This window comes from Lissotriton vulgaris, chromosome 9 (genome assembly GCF_964263255.1).
Source record: "Lissotriton vulgaris chromosome 9, aLisVul1.2, whole genome shotgun sequence".
Classification (NCBI taxonomy): domain Eukaryota; kingdom Metazoa; phylum Chordata; class Amphibia; order Caudata; family Salamandridae; genus Lissotriton; species Lissotriton vulgaris.
In genome coordinates this window covers 581,269,256-581,288,233 of record NC_141697.1, presented here as the reverse complement: position 1 = coordinate 581,288,233, position 18,978 = coordinate 581,269,256, and the positions used below count along the sequence as shown (strand labels likewise).

At 48.4% G+C, this 18,978-nt stretch overlaps 1 protein-coding gene across 1 annotated transcript; it reads left to right on the top strand.

The window, feature by feature from the left end:
• Positions 1 to 265: 265 nt before the first annotated feature.
• FLRT1 (fibronectin leucine rich transmembrane protein 1) lies at positions 266 to 3,013 on the top strand. Its single transcript, XM_086936696.1, has one exon. It carries the CDS (start codon positions 308 to 310, stop codon positions 2,318 to 2,320), a length of 2,013 nt encoding a protein of 670 aa, XP_086792822.1. The 5' UTR covers positions 266 to 307; the 3' UTR covers positions 2,321 to 3,013.
• The last annotated feature ends 15,965 nt before the right edge of the window (positions 3,014 to 18,978 follow it).

The following is an 18,978-nucleotide window of genomic DNA, read 5'->3' as shown; positions in this document are numbered from 1 at the left end:
TGATAGACTAACACTGTTTTATGACATTGAACAGACAGCCCCTCTCCATAGTCTGTCCAACTATAACAGTAGTAGTAATAAATCTCCCCCCATAAAGTTTACAGTGACTGCTTGTAACTGAGTGCCTAAACTGAAAAAATAAATCAGAAAAATGTACGTGTCATGGGAAAGTGAATGGAATCTTGAAAAAACTATATAATGTATGGTTTAGACATTTTTTACTAGCTTCTAACCAGTGACTTCTTTGTTTCTCCTGCAGACTGTGACCTACTTATCGAGTAGACACACATCCTCCTGACTTGGCACCATGGCAATCACCACCACCACCACCACGGCGGCGGCCACCACCACCACTATGGCCGCCACAGTGGTGATGACCTCGGCAACCATGGATCTGCGTGACTGGCTCTTCCTCTGCTATGGCCTGATTGCTTTCCTGACTGAGGTGATAGACAGCACCACATGCCCTTCCGTCTGCCGCTGTGATAATGGCTTTATCTACTGCAACGACCGGGGCTTGACGTCCATCCCAGCTGATATTCCTGATGATGCTACTACGCTGTACCTGCAGAACAACCAAATCAACAATGTGGGCATCCCACCCGAGCTGAAGACTAAGACAAATGTGCAAGTCATCTATCTGTATGAGAACGATCTAGATGAATTCCCGCTGAACCTACCCCGCTCGCTGCGGGAGCTGCACCTGCAGGACAACAATGTTCGCACCATCCCACGGGATGCCCTAGCTAGAATCCCGTTACTGGAAAAATTGCACCTGGATGACAACTCTGTGTCAACTGTCAGCATAGAAGATGATGCCTTTGTGGACAGCAAGCAGCTAAGGCTGCTCTTCCTTTCCAGAAACCACCTAAGCTCCATCCCTTCCGGCCTACCCAGGACACTAGAGGAGCTGCGGCTTGATGACAATCGTATCTCTACCATTCCACTGCATGCCTTCAAAGGACTGAACAGCCTGCGGAGGTTGGTGCTGGATGGAAATCTACTAGCTAACCAGAGAATCGCTGATGACACTTTTGCCCGGTTGCTGAACCTCAGCGAGCTCTCACTGGTTCGTAACTCACTGGCTGCTCCACCCCTCAACCTGCCAACAGGCCACTTGCAGAAGCTCTACCTTCAGGACAATGCCATCAGCCACATACCATACAACACACTTTCCAAGATGCGACAGCTGCAGCGGCTGGACCTGTCCAACAACAACCTCACAACATTACCTAAGGGTCTGTTTGACGATTTGGAGAACCTTAGCCAGCTTCTGCTCAGAAACAACCCCTGGTTCTGTGGCTGCAATCTCATGTGGCTACGGGACTGGGTAAAGGCCCGGGCTTCTGTGGTCAACGTCCGTGGCTTGATGTGCTCAGGACCAGAAAAGGTTAGGGGAATGGCCATCAAGGACATCACAAATGAGATGGATGAGTGCTTTGATGTTGGGCTCCAGAGCAATGTAGCTGTGGCCAAGACAACGGTCAGTAGCCGGGCTTTCACTACTCCACAGGGCTCGCTATTCACCCTCAAATCCAAGAAGCCAGGCATTAGGATGCCAGACTCACCTGTGGACTACCCAATGGCCACTGGTGCAGGCACAAAAGCTCTGATTCTCAATGTCAAGCCCTTGACAGCTGACAGCATCCATATCATGTGGAAAGCCACAATGCCTGCTTCTTCATTCCGGTTAAGCTGGCTACGGCTAGGTCACAGCCCCTCTGTGGGCTCTATCACAGAAACACTTGTGCAAGGTGATAAAACGGAGTACCTCCTGACTGCGTTGGAACCCAGGTCTACTTATATCATCTGCATGGTTACCATGGAGACGGGAAACACCTATGTGGCTAATGAGACACCTGTCTGTGCCAAGGCAGAGACCTCAGATGCCTACGGGCCCACTACCACGCTAAACCGAGAGCAAAATGTAGATCCACTGGCTGGCTTGCCCCTGGCTGGCATCATTGGTGGTGCTGTTGCACTTGTCTTCCTCTTACTCGTCTTGGCCTCTATTTGCTGGTATGTCCACAGAGCCAGCCAACTGCTGACTCGAGAGAGGGCCTACAGCCGGGGTAGCAGAAAAAAGGATGACTATGTAGAGTCAGGCACCAAGAAGGACAACTCCATCTTGGAAATCCGAGGGCCGGGCCTGCAAATGCTGCCAATCAATGCACATCGGGCAAAAGAGGAGTACGTCATCCACACCATCTTCCCATCCAATGGGACCAGCCTTTACAAAAGTGCACACACCATCGGCTATGGCACCAACCGCGGCTACAGAGACGCAGGCATCCCAGACATTGATTACTCCTACACATGATGGGCAAACCACTGTCCTTCTTCACTTACGCACCCCGTTCCCGCCAACTTGGCTAGCAGCTTCCATCCGTCATCCAACCTCCCCTCCCAGTTACCACTTTTCCAGCAAGTGATCTGGAATTCTGCACTGAAGGAGGTTTAACTGTACAGCCCACCCCTTTATAGCGCAGAAATGACTTGTGGAAAGAGACAAAGAGGAATGGGGAGGTGGGGTAGACACATATTTTGTAGAAAAGTTTAAAACAAAACACTGACTATGGGGGTGGGGGGGAGTAGATGAATCCTCTGAACGACGTAATTTAAAAATATTTAATATGTTGGACAAAATACTAAATGGCAAAGAGAGGACAATACTGCAAGAGACTGGAAAATATCCTGAAACTACATAGATTGAATTTTGTTCCAGGGATAGAACAGGCAAGAGAAGCTTGGAGGGTTGTAGTGGGCAAGAGGGCTTGCAAATTGAGGATGACGATTTTTAGGATTTTGCAGAAATGGGAAAGCTTTGGGGGCTTTCTGTCAGTGCTACGGATTTCAAATGCATTTTTAATACCTAATCACATGAAGAAAACAATGCAGACTTCATGGTATTTTGTAATGATTACTGTAAGCATTATTTGTATTTTCCAGTGTGGTAGCGGACCTGGGGAAAGCAGGACGATGCGGAGACATTCATTTACGTACCAAATGAAGATTTACGTTTGTTTTTATAAAAAACAAAAGAAAACAAGTTACTTACCTGTAACTTTGGTTCCCCAGTATTGGTAACTTTCATAGATTCCCATGCTTTGTATCATTCCCCGTCGTCGGAATGGGAGCCTCGGTAAATAGTAAAAAACTAAAGTAGTAAGCACAAAGTGAAAAAATAGGCCTAGGCCTCATCTCATTTTGTAGCTTATCCACCTCTTTGTGTAAAAGAGACCAAATTCCTGCAGCAGCCAATCAGAGCAGCCTCACCCCATAGAACCTTCCTGAGAGAAGCTCAGAGCCTCAGATTTTCGTAGCCGTTGTATATAGCTATCCATCAAGATCAGAAGAGTGAGCTTTCCCAGGGGAGGCGGGTGGGCGCATGGGAATCTATGAAAGTTACCAATACTGGGGAACCAAAGTTACAGGTAAGTAACTTGTTTTCTTGCCCCAGTATTGGAACTTTCATAGATTCCCATGCTTTGTATCAGAGTAACTAGCAGTAAAGAAAAACATATTTTGTCATGCCTAAACCTGAAAATGTGACACATCTCTGTAAAACAGTATAACACATAGGATCATGAAATATGACAATAATGCAGTATACAAAATATGCCAAGGAAGGCGGGATAGAAAGGAAAGCTCACCGACTTATTGGAAAAGGTTCCTCAGGACTGCTTGGCCCACTGCTGCATCCTCCCTCACAGAAGAATCCAGACAATAGTGGCGGGTGAAGGTGTGGACACTGCTCCACGTAGCCGCCCTGCAAATGTCCTTGATAGGGACTCCTGCGAATAACGCCGCAGATGAAGCCATGGATCTGGTAGAGTGAGCACGGACTGCTCGCTGCAGAGGTTTCCCAGCCGCCTGGTGACAAAATTGTATAGCACTGGAAATCCAACGGGAAATACAAGCCTTCGAAACAGCACAACCCTTGCGTGGAGCACTGAAGGAGACAAAGAGCTGTGAAGATTTCCTGAACTGCTTCGTTCGCTCCAGATAGAATTTCAGGCATCTGTGAATGTCCAGAGAGTGCAGAGTTCTTTCCGCAGGTGAAGAAGGTTTTGGAAAAAATGGTTTCAAGACCACGGGTTCATTTAGGTGGAATTCCGAAGGAACTTTCGGGATAAATTTAGGATTTGTCCGTAGAATCAGCACATTATTCTTAAACTGGAGAAAAGGTTCCTCAATCGTGAAAGCCTGTATCTCGCTTACTCTACGAGCCGATGTCAGGGCCAAGAGAAGAGCCACTTTCCAGGAAAGAAACTTAAGGTCAGACTTATGCACAGGTTCAAAAGGGGCTTTCATGAGGGATGACAGAACCAGATTCAAGTGCCAGGTTGGAGGGGGTGGCCGAACTGGAGGAAAAACCCTGAACAAACCTTTCAGGAACTGTTTGACAATCCTAGCCGACCATAGGGAAGGCCCTGAAGATGAACGTCTGAATCTAGAGATGGCTGCCAGATGGACTTTTATCGACGATGGAGCCAATCCCGATTTTGCCAGAGAAAGGAGGTAAGGCAAGAGCTTGTGTGGAGAAGAAGTATACGGGCGTAAACCTTCCTTCTGGCACCAAACACAGAATCTCTTCCATTTGGCCCGATAGGTCTTGTTGGTACTAGGGGCCCGAGCCTGAGCCAGAATGTCTCTACATTCACTTGGGAGATCTAATCCCTGGAACTCTCTGAACTCAGGAGCCACGCTGTCAATCGCAGGGACTTCAAGTCCGGATGTAGAACCTGACCGTGAGACATTGTTAGCAAAGTTGGAATAGGCTGAAGGAGAACTGGCTGGTCCTGGGAGAGGAGAAGTAGCTCCGAGTACCAAACTTGTCTGGGCCATGCTGGAGCGATCAAAATCATCCTGCACGGTTCCACCTTGAGTTTGCTGACCAACTTCGGAATCAGTGGAATGGGAGGAAAAGCGTAAACAAAGGCGCCTGACCAGGCAATCAAAAGCGCATTCCCCAAGGATTCCCGATGGTGAACCCTGCTTGCGAAGGACAGGCATTTGGCGTTCTGGGGAGTCGCAAACAGGTCGATTGATGGTGTCCCCCATCGAGCAAAGAGATCCTCCAGAACGGTCTGATCCAGCTCCCACTCGTGAGAGACTGTCCTCTGACGGCTCAAAGCGTCCGCCCTGACATTGAGCGTCCCCGCTAGATGTTCCGCCGAAAGGGCGACGTTGTTCTGTATCAACCAGTTCCATATCGTTTGGGCTTCCTTGGAGAGGGTGGAGGATCTTGTGCCACCCTGTTTGTTTATGTAGTGCATGGCTGTAGTGTTGTCCGTACGAACCAGCACTGTCCTGTTTTGAATCCTCGGAAGAAAAGCTTGAAGCGCCAAGCGGATTGCAAGAAGTTCCAGGAGGTTGATGTGGAACTTGCGTTGCACTGGACTCCAGTGACCGCTGACCTTCAGCTCCTGGAGGACCGCTCCCCATCCTTCCATGGAAGCATCCGTTGTTACAATCAGGGGAGATGGAGGAATGAGGAACGATAAACCCTTGGAAAGATTGTCTTTTTCCAGCCACCAGCCGCCTGCTTTTCTCATTTCTTTGGTAACGACAACTTTGTCGTCGAAGGATCCTGTGACTTGCCGCCACTGCCTGTCCAGTTGCTCTTGTAGTGGACGCATCCTGAGCCTGCAGTGCGGAACTAAAGGAATGCAAGATGAAATCGATCCGAGAAGCGACTTGTACTTGCGAACTGTCAGTGTCTTTCGAGATTGGAGAAGACGAGCTGAACACATTAGTTTGGTCTGGCGCTCCTCCGATGGAAGGGCTAAGCAACTGTCCGTGTTCAGGATGGCACCCAGGAACCTTGTTGACCTGGCTGGGTATAAAACCGATTTCTCCTTGTTGAGGCGAAGACCTAGCCTCTCGAACAGATCCTTGCACGTCCGGACTGCACTGGACGCTTCTTGAACAGATGGAGCTTTCAGCAGCCAATCGTCCAGGTATGGAAACACCTGAATAGCTTGTTTTCTGAGAAAAGCTGCCACCGGAGCCAGAACCTTTGTGAAGATCCGTGGGGCGGACCGGAGACCAAATGGCAGTACCTTGAATTGAAAGTGACTCTTGCCCACTGTAAAGCGCAGATATTGCCTGTGAGCTGGATGGATAGGAACGTGGAAGTAGGCGTCCTCCAAATCGAGGGTCGCCATGTAATCCCCCGGATTGAGCAGACGAAGGATGTCCTGAAGAGTGACCATCCTGAAGGACAACTTCACGAGATAAGTGTTGAGCTGCCGTAGATCTAAAATTGGACGCCACTTGTTCTTTGTCTTCCGAACCAGGAAGAACCTGGAATAGAACCCCTTTCCCTTTTGCGAAAGAGGTACAGGCTCTACTGCCCCCTTGATGAAAAGTTGGTGGGCTTCGAGATGAAGGAGCCTGAGATGTTTCGGAAGGAAGGCATCCGGCGCTCTTGTTGGAGGAAGGTCTTGAAACTCCAATGTGTGTCCTTCTCTGACAATCTGGAGGACCCACTGATCCGATGTAATAATTATCCAGTTGTGTAGGCAATGGGAAATCCTGCCCCCCACAGATGTGAATGAGGGAACAGGAACAGTGGAAAGAGCCACCTGGCCGCTATTGTTTCCTGGTGTTGTCTCTCCTTTGCTGCCCCTGGCGTCCTCTAGGCTGCTGGCGAGAGAAAGAGCCCCTTTGAGTGTATTGTGGTTTATACGACTGGCTGGACTGAGATCCAGAGGAGTAGCGATTTTGATTACCTCCACGGTAAGACGAAAAGCCTCTTCCTCTAGCTCCTCTGAAGGGCACCTTACGATACTGTAATGTACCCAAGGACTTAGCTGTATCCGTGTCCTTTTTGATTCCCTGCAGGGCCTCATCAACGTGCTTGCCAAATAGCATCTCACCGTCATATGGCAGATCCAAGATCTTATTCTGTACCTCCTGCCTGAACCATGTGGCCTTTAACCACCCCTGGCGTCGCAGAACCGCCGAGCCAGCTAGTGCACGGAATGCGGTGGTTGCAATATCCATTGCCACATCAATGACTTCCGAAGAGGCCCGCTCCCCTTCGAGCAAAATTTTCTTGACATCTTCCTTAGACGAATCCTGCAGTTCGTCAACAAATGGGGCCAGATCGCACCACATTTGTCGATCATAGCGTCCCAGAATCGCTAACGCATTGGCCGCCCGAACCAGGAGACTGGCCATAGCTGAAAACCTCTTGCCCACATTGTCTAGGCGCCTGCCCTCCTTATCCGGCGGCGTAGTCATCGGCGCAGAAGGATTTTTGGACTTGCTCTGGGCAGCCTGCGAAATGACCGAATCCGGTTTCGGTTGGCCAAGTAAACATGCTGGACTGCCATCCGGTGCCTTATACTTCTTTTCTAGTCTCGGAAGTACCGGGAGGACTGTAGCCGGATTATGCATAGCCTTCAAGCCCTCAGACCAGACATGCTCGATGATTGGAATGGACCTCACTGACTTCCTGAATGGTTCCTTAAAGTCATATAAAAAGCAATCCGATTGCACTGTGGTCACTGGGAGACCAAATCTTTTGGATGCCCTGTCCATTAAGTTGTGAAACCCTCCAACATCCGCTGGAGGCGAAGTAATATTATCCGGGTCGGTGTTGTCCGGATCTATAGGGTCAGTAGTATTCCATGGCGTCTGTTGATCCTGATCAGGATACGCTTGCTGGTCTGCATCTGAAGACGCAGCATCATCATCATCATCAGTGTCCTGCACCTGCACTACCTCTTGAGGGCGCCCTTCCAGCGCAGCGGCACGCTCTCTTGAGGGTAAAGAATGGTCTGCCACAGGACGCAATGTCTGAGGCGGAGGTGTCGTGGAGCGCACTTGCTGGCCTTCCGGAGGCGTCGGGAAACGTTGCTTGTAATCCCGCAACATAAGTTGTAAATCCGTCACTAAAGCGGATGGTATTGCCACCATACCCTCGGGTAACTGACGCATCGGTTGATGTGGAGGCACCTGCCTGGAAGCAGTACATTCCTCCTCATAATAATGTTCTGGAGCATAGTGCTGTCGTTCCATCTGCTCCTCCTCAGAGCTAAACTCCTGTACCTTAACCTGGAGGTCAGAAGGGCTATAGGCCTGCCCAAATTCACTGAAAGTCTCTTCCTCAGAGTCATCCTCCAATAGTAGTGTTGGTGGTAGCTTCTGAACCTGGCGAGGAGACGTCATCTCTGGCGTGATATGCTTCCTTTTCAGCGAAAAAACATGTTTTCCCGCCAATTCCATCGTCGACGAGGTCGTCGTCGACGAGGCCCTCGTCGACGAGGCCGTCGTCGACGGGGAGGTCTTCTGTATCAGTGTCGACAGTGGAAGCGTAGACATAGAAACTGTCTTCGTCGACGAGGATAGTGTCGTCGACGAGGTGAAGCTCATCGTCGACGATGGTGGAATCGTCGACGGGACCGTCGACGAGCTCGTCGTCATCAGCATGGCAACCGGCGTCGTCGATATCGTCGTCGTCGAAGTCGTCCTCGTCGACGACACCGCCGTCGACGGCAGCTTTGCAGACATTGTCGTCGACGTGGAGGTGGTCACCCTCGTCGACGACGAGCAGGATTCCGGAGCCTTGAAAGCAGTCGACGGAGACGGCGTCGACGCAGCCATCGTCGACGAGCCCGTCGACGAGGCAACCTTGGTAGAGTTGTCCTTTTTAACACTCGTAGACGACGTACCTGGGAGTTTAGTCGTCGACGGTTTATGCTTCTTGTCTGAAGCCACCTCCTGAATCGGGGTTGAAGGTTTTTTGACCCCACGATCCTTCTCTGAGGAAGGCGAAGAGACTGTAGAAGCCTTTCTCACCTTTTTTGATGTCAGAAGTTCCTCAGGCTTACCCTGCCTCTCCTTTTCACCTCGGTGAGGAGATTTTTGGGCAGCCGGCCTGTCAGACCTATCAGAGGTCCCTGGTAAGGCCTTGTGACGGGACTCGTCTGAAGCAGAAAGGGGGGACCTACCCCTCTTTTGAGACCTCCTGGATGACACCATAGACGAGGAGCCCTCACTGTCCGAAGAGATAATGTCCTTTCGGTCCTTCACCTTCTGAAGCCATGTGAGGAGACGTCCTTCTCTGTCCCTCTGGGTCTTGGCTGAGAAGGATCTGCAAATCGGACAGTCTAACGGTTTGTGGTCCGGATACAAACAGTAGATACAATCCTCATGTTTGTCCTCGACAAACAACCTCTTCTTAGAGCAGGTGGCACAGGCTCTAAAAAGGGCTTTCCTCTCCGACATGTTGAGAAAAAATCCAAGTTGTTGAAGAAAAAACTGAAGAAAACTGAGCAGAGCTCAATGGAGACTCCCTTGCACAACGTGCGGTAGAAAATCTGAGGCTCTGAGCTTCTCTCAGGAAGGTTCTATGGGGTGAGGCTGCTCTGATTGGCTGCTGCAGGAATTTGGTCTCTTTTACACAAAGAGGTGGATAAGCTACAAAATGAGATGAGGCCTAGGCCTATTTTTTCACTTTGTGCTTACTACTTTAGTTTTTTACTATTTACCGAGGCTCCCATTCCGACGACGGGGAATGATACAAAGCATGGGAATCTATGAAAGTTCCAATACTGGGGCAATACACTAAACGCCATTAGCAGGTCCCTGTAGTGATCACATGAAAAGAAGTCCCTGAATCGTGCAGAAACTGAAGATCTCTCACCGAAAAAGCTTTAGAAAAACATACTAAAATATACAGATAATAAAAAAATAGATTGAGACTTTGCAACCAGAAAACAAGAAACATGCCAAAGCATGTTGGTAACCAGGAGTGAGGCTCCATTGTCACTTATACAAGTGCGAATAGTGAGCTCTTCAAGATCTTTCTGCTTCTCCCAGGTCATTGGTTTAGTATAAACTGAAGCTGAGTTCTGCATTCCCTGAGTTTGTTACCCCCTGCACATACATGCACCGGGGCAGGACTGATTACTTTGTACCCATACCCTTTGCATACTTCCGGATAAGGTCCAAGCAAGTATGCGTAACAGCTACCAAAATGTCTCTTTTTTCATAGCTTTCTGCACTAGTATAAGTTACTCACTGATTAATCAAATCAAAATTACTTTATTCGGTTTCAGTTAGGAGAAAACCTTAGTTTCTGGCGTCTCGTGTCGACCCTGTGAATATGAGGTTCCCAGAGAAAACTGAAAATAAAACTCTTTTGACAAGAGTTTAGTGAAGGCAAAACCCACACTCCAACTCATCAAGAAAAACAACTTTTTCTGAAGTCACTGTATCACAAACAAATTATGGTAAACTGAGCGAGCACATATTATTGGAACATTAGCTCCCAAATCTCAAAATACCAGGCCTGGCTATCCGTCTGATGAGTCCCCCTTTTCGCTAACTATGAAGCCCCTCTGCACTCTTATAGCTGATGTTTACCAGAATGACAGGACTTTACTTCCAGAAATCTCCTTCTAGGAGAGGGGAAAATTGCCTTTTTGTGTTTACATTTTAATTTATTAGTTCAAACACAAGTTATGTTTTCTTTTTTTAATCACGTCAAAAGATACTTAGAAGAAGTAAGGCAGTGAGGCAGCAGCAACTAGGAAACGTGGGATAACTCTGACTCTCAAATCAAAACAAAAATGCCAATTTGTATAAACCTTAAGAGGATGGTCTATGAAGTTTGGAGAATTAGCTAGATTAAAAGGGCTAAAAATAATTAGCTGCTAAATGAAGCATCTCATTTGAAATCGCAAACGAGGGGCAAGGTTGGCAAAAAAAATAGTGATTATAATATCAGAGAGAATTGCAGAGACTCTCGGTTTAGTTTGAAAGATTGGATCAGAATGCAATTGTCGACAATCGTGGACTTCATGAAATTACTATAGAAACTCGGTGTTGAACGCACATGCAGAGAAGGGGTTGACAGCTGTGAGTACCATGCAGTAACCAATGAAATGGCTAGAAATACATTAGTTTGACAGGAAAAGACGTTTTTTCAAAATTCCGATGTTAAAGGGAAGCTTAGTGTCCACTTCGGAGAACTGGCCCATTAAAGAAATGTAGTCTATCAGTGGCAGCAGAGTAGTAGCCTGGGGTTTGGGTGCAAATCATGCTATTCCTGGATCAAAATTAAAATGCAGGAAAGAGTGGAAAAGAGGGGTGAGAGTGATAGAGCAAACCGGGAGAGTACAAATTTCGAGCTTAGATGGAGGGAAGATCTGATGTTCAGGGTCATGAATATTCATTCCTTTCCAGAGAGCAAAGTAAGGGTCTGCACACCCACTCTCACTGGCGGAAGAGTCCAGCTTTTGGGAGTGTTCAAGGCAAAAGGCCGTAATTAGAGTCTCTGCGGTCCGGACCGCAGAGACTCTAATTGCGGCCTTCTTTTGCCTGAAAAAGCCCACGGCCTAAATAGGCCCTATGGGCGAAACATGTGTTCGGCTGTCCTTCCATACAGAGGAAACATTAAATAAAACTTTAGCACGTTAAACTTTCAAAGAACGCTTGATTTTTCGTATGAATTTGTTGACAATTGTGAGGGCACAATCCTCTACCTTTTTTTTTTGTACTTACCCCAATAATGGCTCTTGGGTTAAGCCTTTTGTGAGGAATGTGCCACAACAAACTTGGGCCATAACAATTGTAGCACCTAAACCCAGAAATCTCCACCCAAACATCTATTCACAGCTTTTGGGAGTGCCCTGGAGGCATGTTAAAACTCTGTGCAATGATCCCTCCAGGAAAGCATTGTGACTTGAATCAAAGTGGAGAGCGGGAAAGACTCTGAGTTTCCAAAAGCTCACAACTTACAGAGTGCAATAGGTGTCGAGGGACAGCTTGAGCAAAGGGTAGGTAGAATGAGCTTGGCGTCAAGCTGCTAAAACGAAATGATCATTATAGAAAATGGGGTAACCCAAAGCGGTTTTGTTGGACCTGGGTAGTCAATATTAGCATAGAAACAGTGGCCCAACCCGAAATCAATTATTAGCTCAATGAATCAGTACTCACAGTTAATCATTTTTTGTGACTGAATGGGTGTTTACAGTTAATCACCTCTTGTAGATTTTATCAAACCACTTAGAAATGCATCCACCTTGGAAAAATTGATTTATTCAAAAAAGGAGTTTTAATGAATTACTCCAACACAGCGAGGAAATTTCATATATACATTAGTAAAATTTTTAAACAACGAACGGTAACAAAGAGAGCAGCGTGCTTCTATAAAGGTGCCGGAAAAACAGAAGGAAAAAGTGATTTTGATAGAAAGGGTGTAAGCCTGACTTGAACAGTCGCCACCAGGAAATCTATACTCCCGCGCCCTTAACTGCCGGGTGAGACTTTCTCGACTTTTGCGAACAACTTTAAGTGAGAGCCGCCACTCCATAAGGAATTTCTGGCGCATTTACTGAGCTTCATCTATATTCATTATGATGCCTGTACACGAACACAGAAAGTAACGGATTAAATCCTATATGTTACTCTTGATATCATCTACTGAATAACTTTGGTGGAAGGCCAACGACCACTAATTCGGCACTGAAGGAATGGGACTGTGACCAATCAGTCGTCTATGACCATCCAGGTGTAGGAGGTTCTTGATCATCCCACAAAAAGAAATCTTTGGGCCCACAGCTTTACTAACCACGGTACGGAGTTCTTTTGTGCCACACACGTCCTGAGGAAGACCCGCAGGTCGAGGTCCCCAGCTACCCTAGTACCACCAGACGGGTCGAAACGTCGACGCTAAACTCCTAAAAATAGGACCACTACCTTTTTCAAACATTATACATGCCAGTAAAAGAATGTATAAATGCTAAAAGAGAAATAAGCAATCAGTGGCCTTATTGCATAATCTTGCTGTTTTTTGTACAGCACTGTTTTTTTCAATTTTATAAATAACCCTATGTCACTATTCTGTTGAGGCTTACACCCTTTCTATCAAAATCACTTTTTCCTTCTGTTTTTCCGGCACCTTTATAGAAGCACGCTGCTCTCTTTGTTACCGTTCGTTGTTTAAAAATTTTACTAATGTATATATGAAATTTCCTCGCTGTGTTGGAGTAATTCATTAAAACTCCTTTTTTGAATAAATCAATTTTTCCAAGGTGGATGCATTTCTAAGTGGTTTGATAAAATCTACAAGAGGTGATTAACTGTAAACACCCATTCAGTCACAAAAAATGATTAACTGTGAGTACTGATTCATTGAGCTAATAATTGATTTCGGGTTGGGCCACTGTTTCTAAGCTAAAACGAAATGGGCAAACTAGATGGGAATAGTGTGCCATCACTTTATTTTGATGTATCTACGGCTATTCTAAACCTTCCCCATCATTCATCATATATTAACGGATTCTCTTTTCTCCCTCCTCCCTCTGTCTTCTAATATTCACAGAGTATGAGTAATTTTACTTCCTAGCAACCCGTTCAACAAAAGCTCTCTGCCCTCCCCTTCTGACTGCCCCTCCACCTGACTCAAGTTCTCTGCCCCTCCTCCACTCCCTTTCACCTGCTGCCCTTTCATGACACACTGAGCCACTGCTCCCCTTCTGCCTCTCTGGTCTCTGCCCTCCTCCACCGTCCATTCTTTACAGCCCAGCCATCCACTGTTTCCCACCATGTCCCTCCATTTTGCCCACGCTCTGTCCTTCCCTTTCTCCATCTCTACATTCGGCAAAGGATGCTGTTGTGAAGTCAGCATGCCAGTAGTTGGGTGTGGGCGGAGCTAGGGGGTCAGAGGAAGAGGAGGAGCGGACTTAGGAAGGGGCAGTTAGAGCAGGGACAATGAAGGGATAAGACGTAGTGAATAAAGCTCCAGTTGACATGAGTACTTGTGTCTGTGTCTTCTTGTAGCAGGATGCTACAACTGGCGACGAGGGTGGGATGAGCCAGCCCACTGTATGCAGAACCAAGAGAAGACACCCTGTCCCAGGCAATGGCCAGAGGAACGCTGCCGAACGTAAGAAGCTGCTGCCCGAGCAGAGAAGCCAGCAGTAGGTGACTCTGTTCCTCCCCCCGCAGTCGAGAGGGATTCTAGAGGGAGCCGAAACACTGAGCGCTGAAACGCTCCACAACAGAGATCGTCTCGCGCCAAAAACGCGAGCCCCCACTGGATGCGTAGTGCCTGGCATGCGCGAAGAAACAGGAATCGGGAGCCCACTCCGACCCTGTCCAACACCCCAAAGTGAGTAGAAGGTGCCCGAGTGAGGAGGACGCCGTCCCTGCGAGCCTACTGCCGAGCGCGATTGAACGCGCCAAAACCGGAGCCTGAATACCGGTGAAAGTAAAACCTCACGCCCGATGCGTGAGGTTTGGCGCGCTGTGTACGAAGAAAGCAGGAACTCTAAAGTACGGAGGAGTCGGGAGCCTACCCCGATCCTGCCTAGCACCCTGAGCACAAGAAGGCGCCTGGGGCACTGTGGAAGCCCCGTGGAGCGCCCAGAAGCAAGAGCGCTGTTCGCGCCAAAGAGAGACTGCAGGTGTCCGGCGATCGTGTCGGAGTGAGTCTGTGACCTCACCTGGTCGTGGTGAAGAAATATCCCCAGAAGGAAGACGTGGGACTGAAATGAAGACCGGGGTAAGTCCCTGTGAAGAGCTGTGAAGCGCTGTGAAGCTTGCATGGTGAGAAGAGCTGAATGTGGCCAAGTCTCGTGAGAGTTGGGCGGCCATCTTTGAATCAGGCGGATTTCAAGGACATCCCTGTGAAATTTAGCGGCGGCCATCTTTAAGTCAGGCGAACAGTGGGAATAAGCATTGACAAAGGACAAACATTGGCAAAGACCAAACAGCCATTGGCAAAGGCAACAGACATCCAAACAAGCACTGGCGACTACAAGAAACAAGCATTGGCAAAACAAACAAGCACTGGCGACTACAAGAAACAAGCATTGGCAAAATAAACAAACACTGGCGACTACAAGATTCAAGCATTGGCAAAATAAACAAACACTGGCGACTACAAGAGACAAACTTTGGCAAAATAAATAAGCACTGGCGACTACAAGAAACAAGCATTGATACATGCAAATCAACGAGCATTGGTGCAGGCAAAGGCAAGTGAAGCAAGCACTAGTGACTAACAAAGTACAAACATTGACGCATGCAAACAAGCGTTGGTGCATGCAAGTGAATATTAATAAAGTGCCGAAAAGACGACAAACCAGCCCATGCAAATGCAAGAAGCAATCTAAGAAGACGAGCATTGGTAAAGGAAAGTCACCAAGCATTGGTGCCTGTAAGGGCAAGCATTGGCCCAGAGCGAACAAACATTGATACACGCAAACAAACAAACACTGACACGTGCAAATCAACAAACGGAAGCAGGCGTTGACAGTGACCAAACTAACACTGGGGAAGACAAGTAAACACGCACTGGTGCAGGCAAACTATCACGGGTTGGTGCGTACAAGTCAACAAGCCTTGGTTTGTGCCACTAACCAAATGCTGGTAAATGCAAAAGCAGTAAGCGAGGACAACGACACGTGGACAACATTGCACGAATCTTGGCAACCAACCAGAATGAGCACATGCTAACGCGAGAGTGTATCAATCAACAAGCACGAGCAACCACAAGAGTGACTCAACGAACAAGCAGCGACAAAACTACGGTCAGCACGAGTGGTAACGCGAACAGTGGGATACGCAAGTGACTGTGCAGTGGCGAACGTCAGGAAGTAACGCGCGTCCGTCACATAGAGGAGGCCACAAACAAATATAAACCACGACAAAGCATAAGTAATTACTCCCGCATCAGCAACAAGCACGAGCCAATGCGCATGTGGGGTAGCCACTGACCACACACAACAAGCAAGGGAAATCCAAGGCAACATGAACAGCACAAGGTCCCGCGTCTACGACCGGTCAGGACTTCCTTCTCTCAGGGCGGGAGGAGACGTAAATCAATGCTTCAATCCACATCTTGAAGTATCGTCCCCAGTGGCACAGAGTGACGATTGGATTCAGGACCTCAAACGGCACTGGTGGCTGGAAGCATTGGACGATTTCTTGAACGCCAACGGTGAGCAAAGGGAAAGAAAATGTCTACTGTTACTCCTCCGTCTGGTGGGTCCCGGGGGCCGATGCCCAATTAGAACATTTTCCAAGGAAGAAGCAGACACTTATGACAAACTCCAAGAGGAACTCCATGCCCATCTCAACGCGCAGGCAGAGGTAGATCACAATCGCATGGTCTTCAACATGGCACAGCAGGAACCAGGCGAACCATTGCCGCACTTCATCATTCGATTGCAAAGCCTGGTTCAAGGCTGTCATTTCAACACGTTTACGAATGAGGATGCTGTTCGGCTCAGAATAATCGAAGGCTGTGAAAACCCCGAAACAAGCCGCAAGATACTTAGAGGACATTGGTCGCTAAATGAAATTATCAAAAAAGCTGAAATTGGGATGCACGTCCAGACAAGAGGCAAATGGAGGGATGTGCATCTGAGTACAAAACTTCGAAATACCTGGGAAGAGAGAACCCAGAATTCCAACAAGCACAAAAAGAGAGAGAGAGAAGGCAGGCCAGAGAAAAGACAAAAAAGACAGCGGAGGAGGCACAGTCACATGGAATGCTCAGAGTCAGACTACTCAGCGTCTGGCCACTCGGAGAGAACCAAAGAATACTCGGAGTCACCCCGGAATCATCCATCCTCCAGGAGTCCCTCAAGAAGTCCGTCACCGCACAACACACGTCACTCTGACAAAGAGGGAGCGTCCAGTGGGACAGACTGCACTCCTGGGCAAAACGACATTCTGCACGACCAGTGGGGGAGAGAGACAAACAATAGGAGGAGCAACAGTGATCACGACAGGAAATCGACGTTGGAATATCAATCACCAAGGGGCAAAGATAAACCCGAGGAAACAGCTAGCAGTAGGATGCACCCCTCACCGATCAGAGACACTAGATCACCAAACAAATGGAGAGGAAAAGACCCACACAGTCATGGGCCTCAAAGCATCCCTGGGCCCCGCCACAACGTAGAAACAGAGCGTGGATGGGTAACATCAGACGAGGAGAACGAAGAGGCAACCGCCTGGGATCAAGCGCAAGGAACAAGCGCGGAATCTTCAAACAATCTCCCAAATGAGGCAACCGTGAAAATGTTACGACACAGACACACGAAGAAGCCTTGCAAAGGCAATTCCGAGACGGAAAGCAGCTCGTCACGGACTACCCGGTTCCGAAGACCACCGGGTAAGACATTCCCAAAGGAGCACTCACAGGGGAGACTAAAGGAGCACCCCTCTGATTCAGAGAGCATGTCGGTCCGATCCTTTGAATCAGGAGAATCGTGGTCCCGACAACGACCACACGCAACATTTTTAAAGAAACATTCTCAGCGGGAAGTGAGTGAGGACCCCTCTGACTTAGATAACATCTCGGTCCGATCCGTTGAGTCGACAGAATCGTGGTCCCGACAATGGCCATGGCACCAAGCACCTGAACACATCAGCGAACCAAGGGACACTTTTCCCGTTCAGAACAACGTGTCTAGCCCCAATGACAATGCACACTCGATTACTCCACCAGACAACCTGCCACATCGAGCACAGGTGCCTTACGACGCAAAGACTACACCGTCACCCCGGGTAGGGGCAGAAAGGCTGACTCGAAGGTCCTGGTCCTGGTCCCACAAAGGGGAAACAGATATCATGGCCAGTGGCACTCAAACAAGGATGGACCAACCAGTTGATCCGCAAAGGAAGTCGGGCCCGCCCGGAGAGCCAAGTCATCATCAGACAAGAACGAAACACACAACCATCCAGCCGGTTCCAGGGTTTGTTTGGATCAGGTGCGAGCAGGAGTGGGAGAGGCAACCTGAGGCAACCACTCAATCTCCGAGTCATACCAAGATGGCCTCCCCAGATCATACTCCACCAGCTGGCATCCCAGACTCGAAACAGGAAGACAGTGTTGGTCTCGACCTGACAAGGCAAAATGAAGCGAAAACACATACAGACACTTGGAAGGGAACTAAAGTAACATCCCCGTGGAAAAGAGGCCGAGCGTCACGTGAGCGAGAGTCACAATGGGGGACAGACTGCCGATATCAAACTGAACTCACCGGAGGCACCCCAGACATTGAAGGCCCCATCCCTCCAGACATCCACAACAGAGCTTGTCTAGTCAAAGACGAACCATTGGTGAATACTTATCACGACATACGTCCATCCCAGAGACTGATAGTGGAGATGGACTGAGAAGTCAGTTTATTTGTTTGTTTTGTTACAAAGGGGGGAGATGTTGTGAAGTCAGCATGCCAGTAGTTGGGTGTGGGCGGAGCTAGGGGGTCAGAGGAAGAGGAGGAGCGGACTTAGGAAGGGGCAGTTAGAGCAGGGACAATGAAGGGATAAGACGTAGTGAATAAAGCTCCAGTTGACATGAGTACTTGTGTCTGTGTCTTCTTGTAGCAGGATGCTACAGATGCCAGTTTCTCCTCTCTCACTCTCTCCACCCACCGCTTCGTTTCTGTCTCTTCTCGCTTTCGTCTGACTACAGTATACAAGGCGGCCATTGCACAGATCTTTTTTTAAAATAATCAAAGTGCATAACTACCGTCAGTGGCTTCACGCACTCACTCCCTGTGCCTGATAAATACTGCGGTACCCCGCGTCCGGGGTCGCTGCGGGGACACGTACTTCCGAGTTCCGGCGCTTGCGGCAGCCGCTCATTAAATCTATGTGTTTTGCTAATTCTCCCTGTGCAGCGGGGTACTTTTTATTATTATTATATATTTTCTGTACATTATCAAGCAATTGCCGGCTCAGCTTGCGAGCTCCCTCTCATTTAAAATAGAGGAGCTAATGGAAGCGAAGAAAGGGAGGCGGGGAGGCAGTGCTTTTGAAATGCAAATTGCATTATGCTTCGGAGAATTAAAGAGAAACGCCACTGCTAAACAGGGACGCGGGAGAATGGCTCAGAGGGTGTGTAGCTGGCAGCAGCGCGCCACGTCTTCTGAGGGAGGCTATGCTAGCACTGCGCGACAGGGCCGAGGAGGCTGCTGGGCAAGGCAGCGGCCTTACCAC

What these genes read in the sequence shown, in the direction of transcription:
- FLRT1 (XM_086936696.1), top strand. Translation starts at nt 308, where the DNA reads ATGGCAATCACCACCACCACCACCACGGCGGCGGCCACCACCACCACT.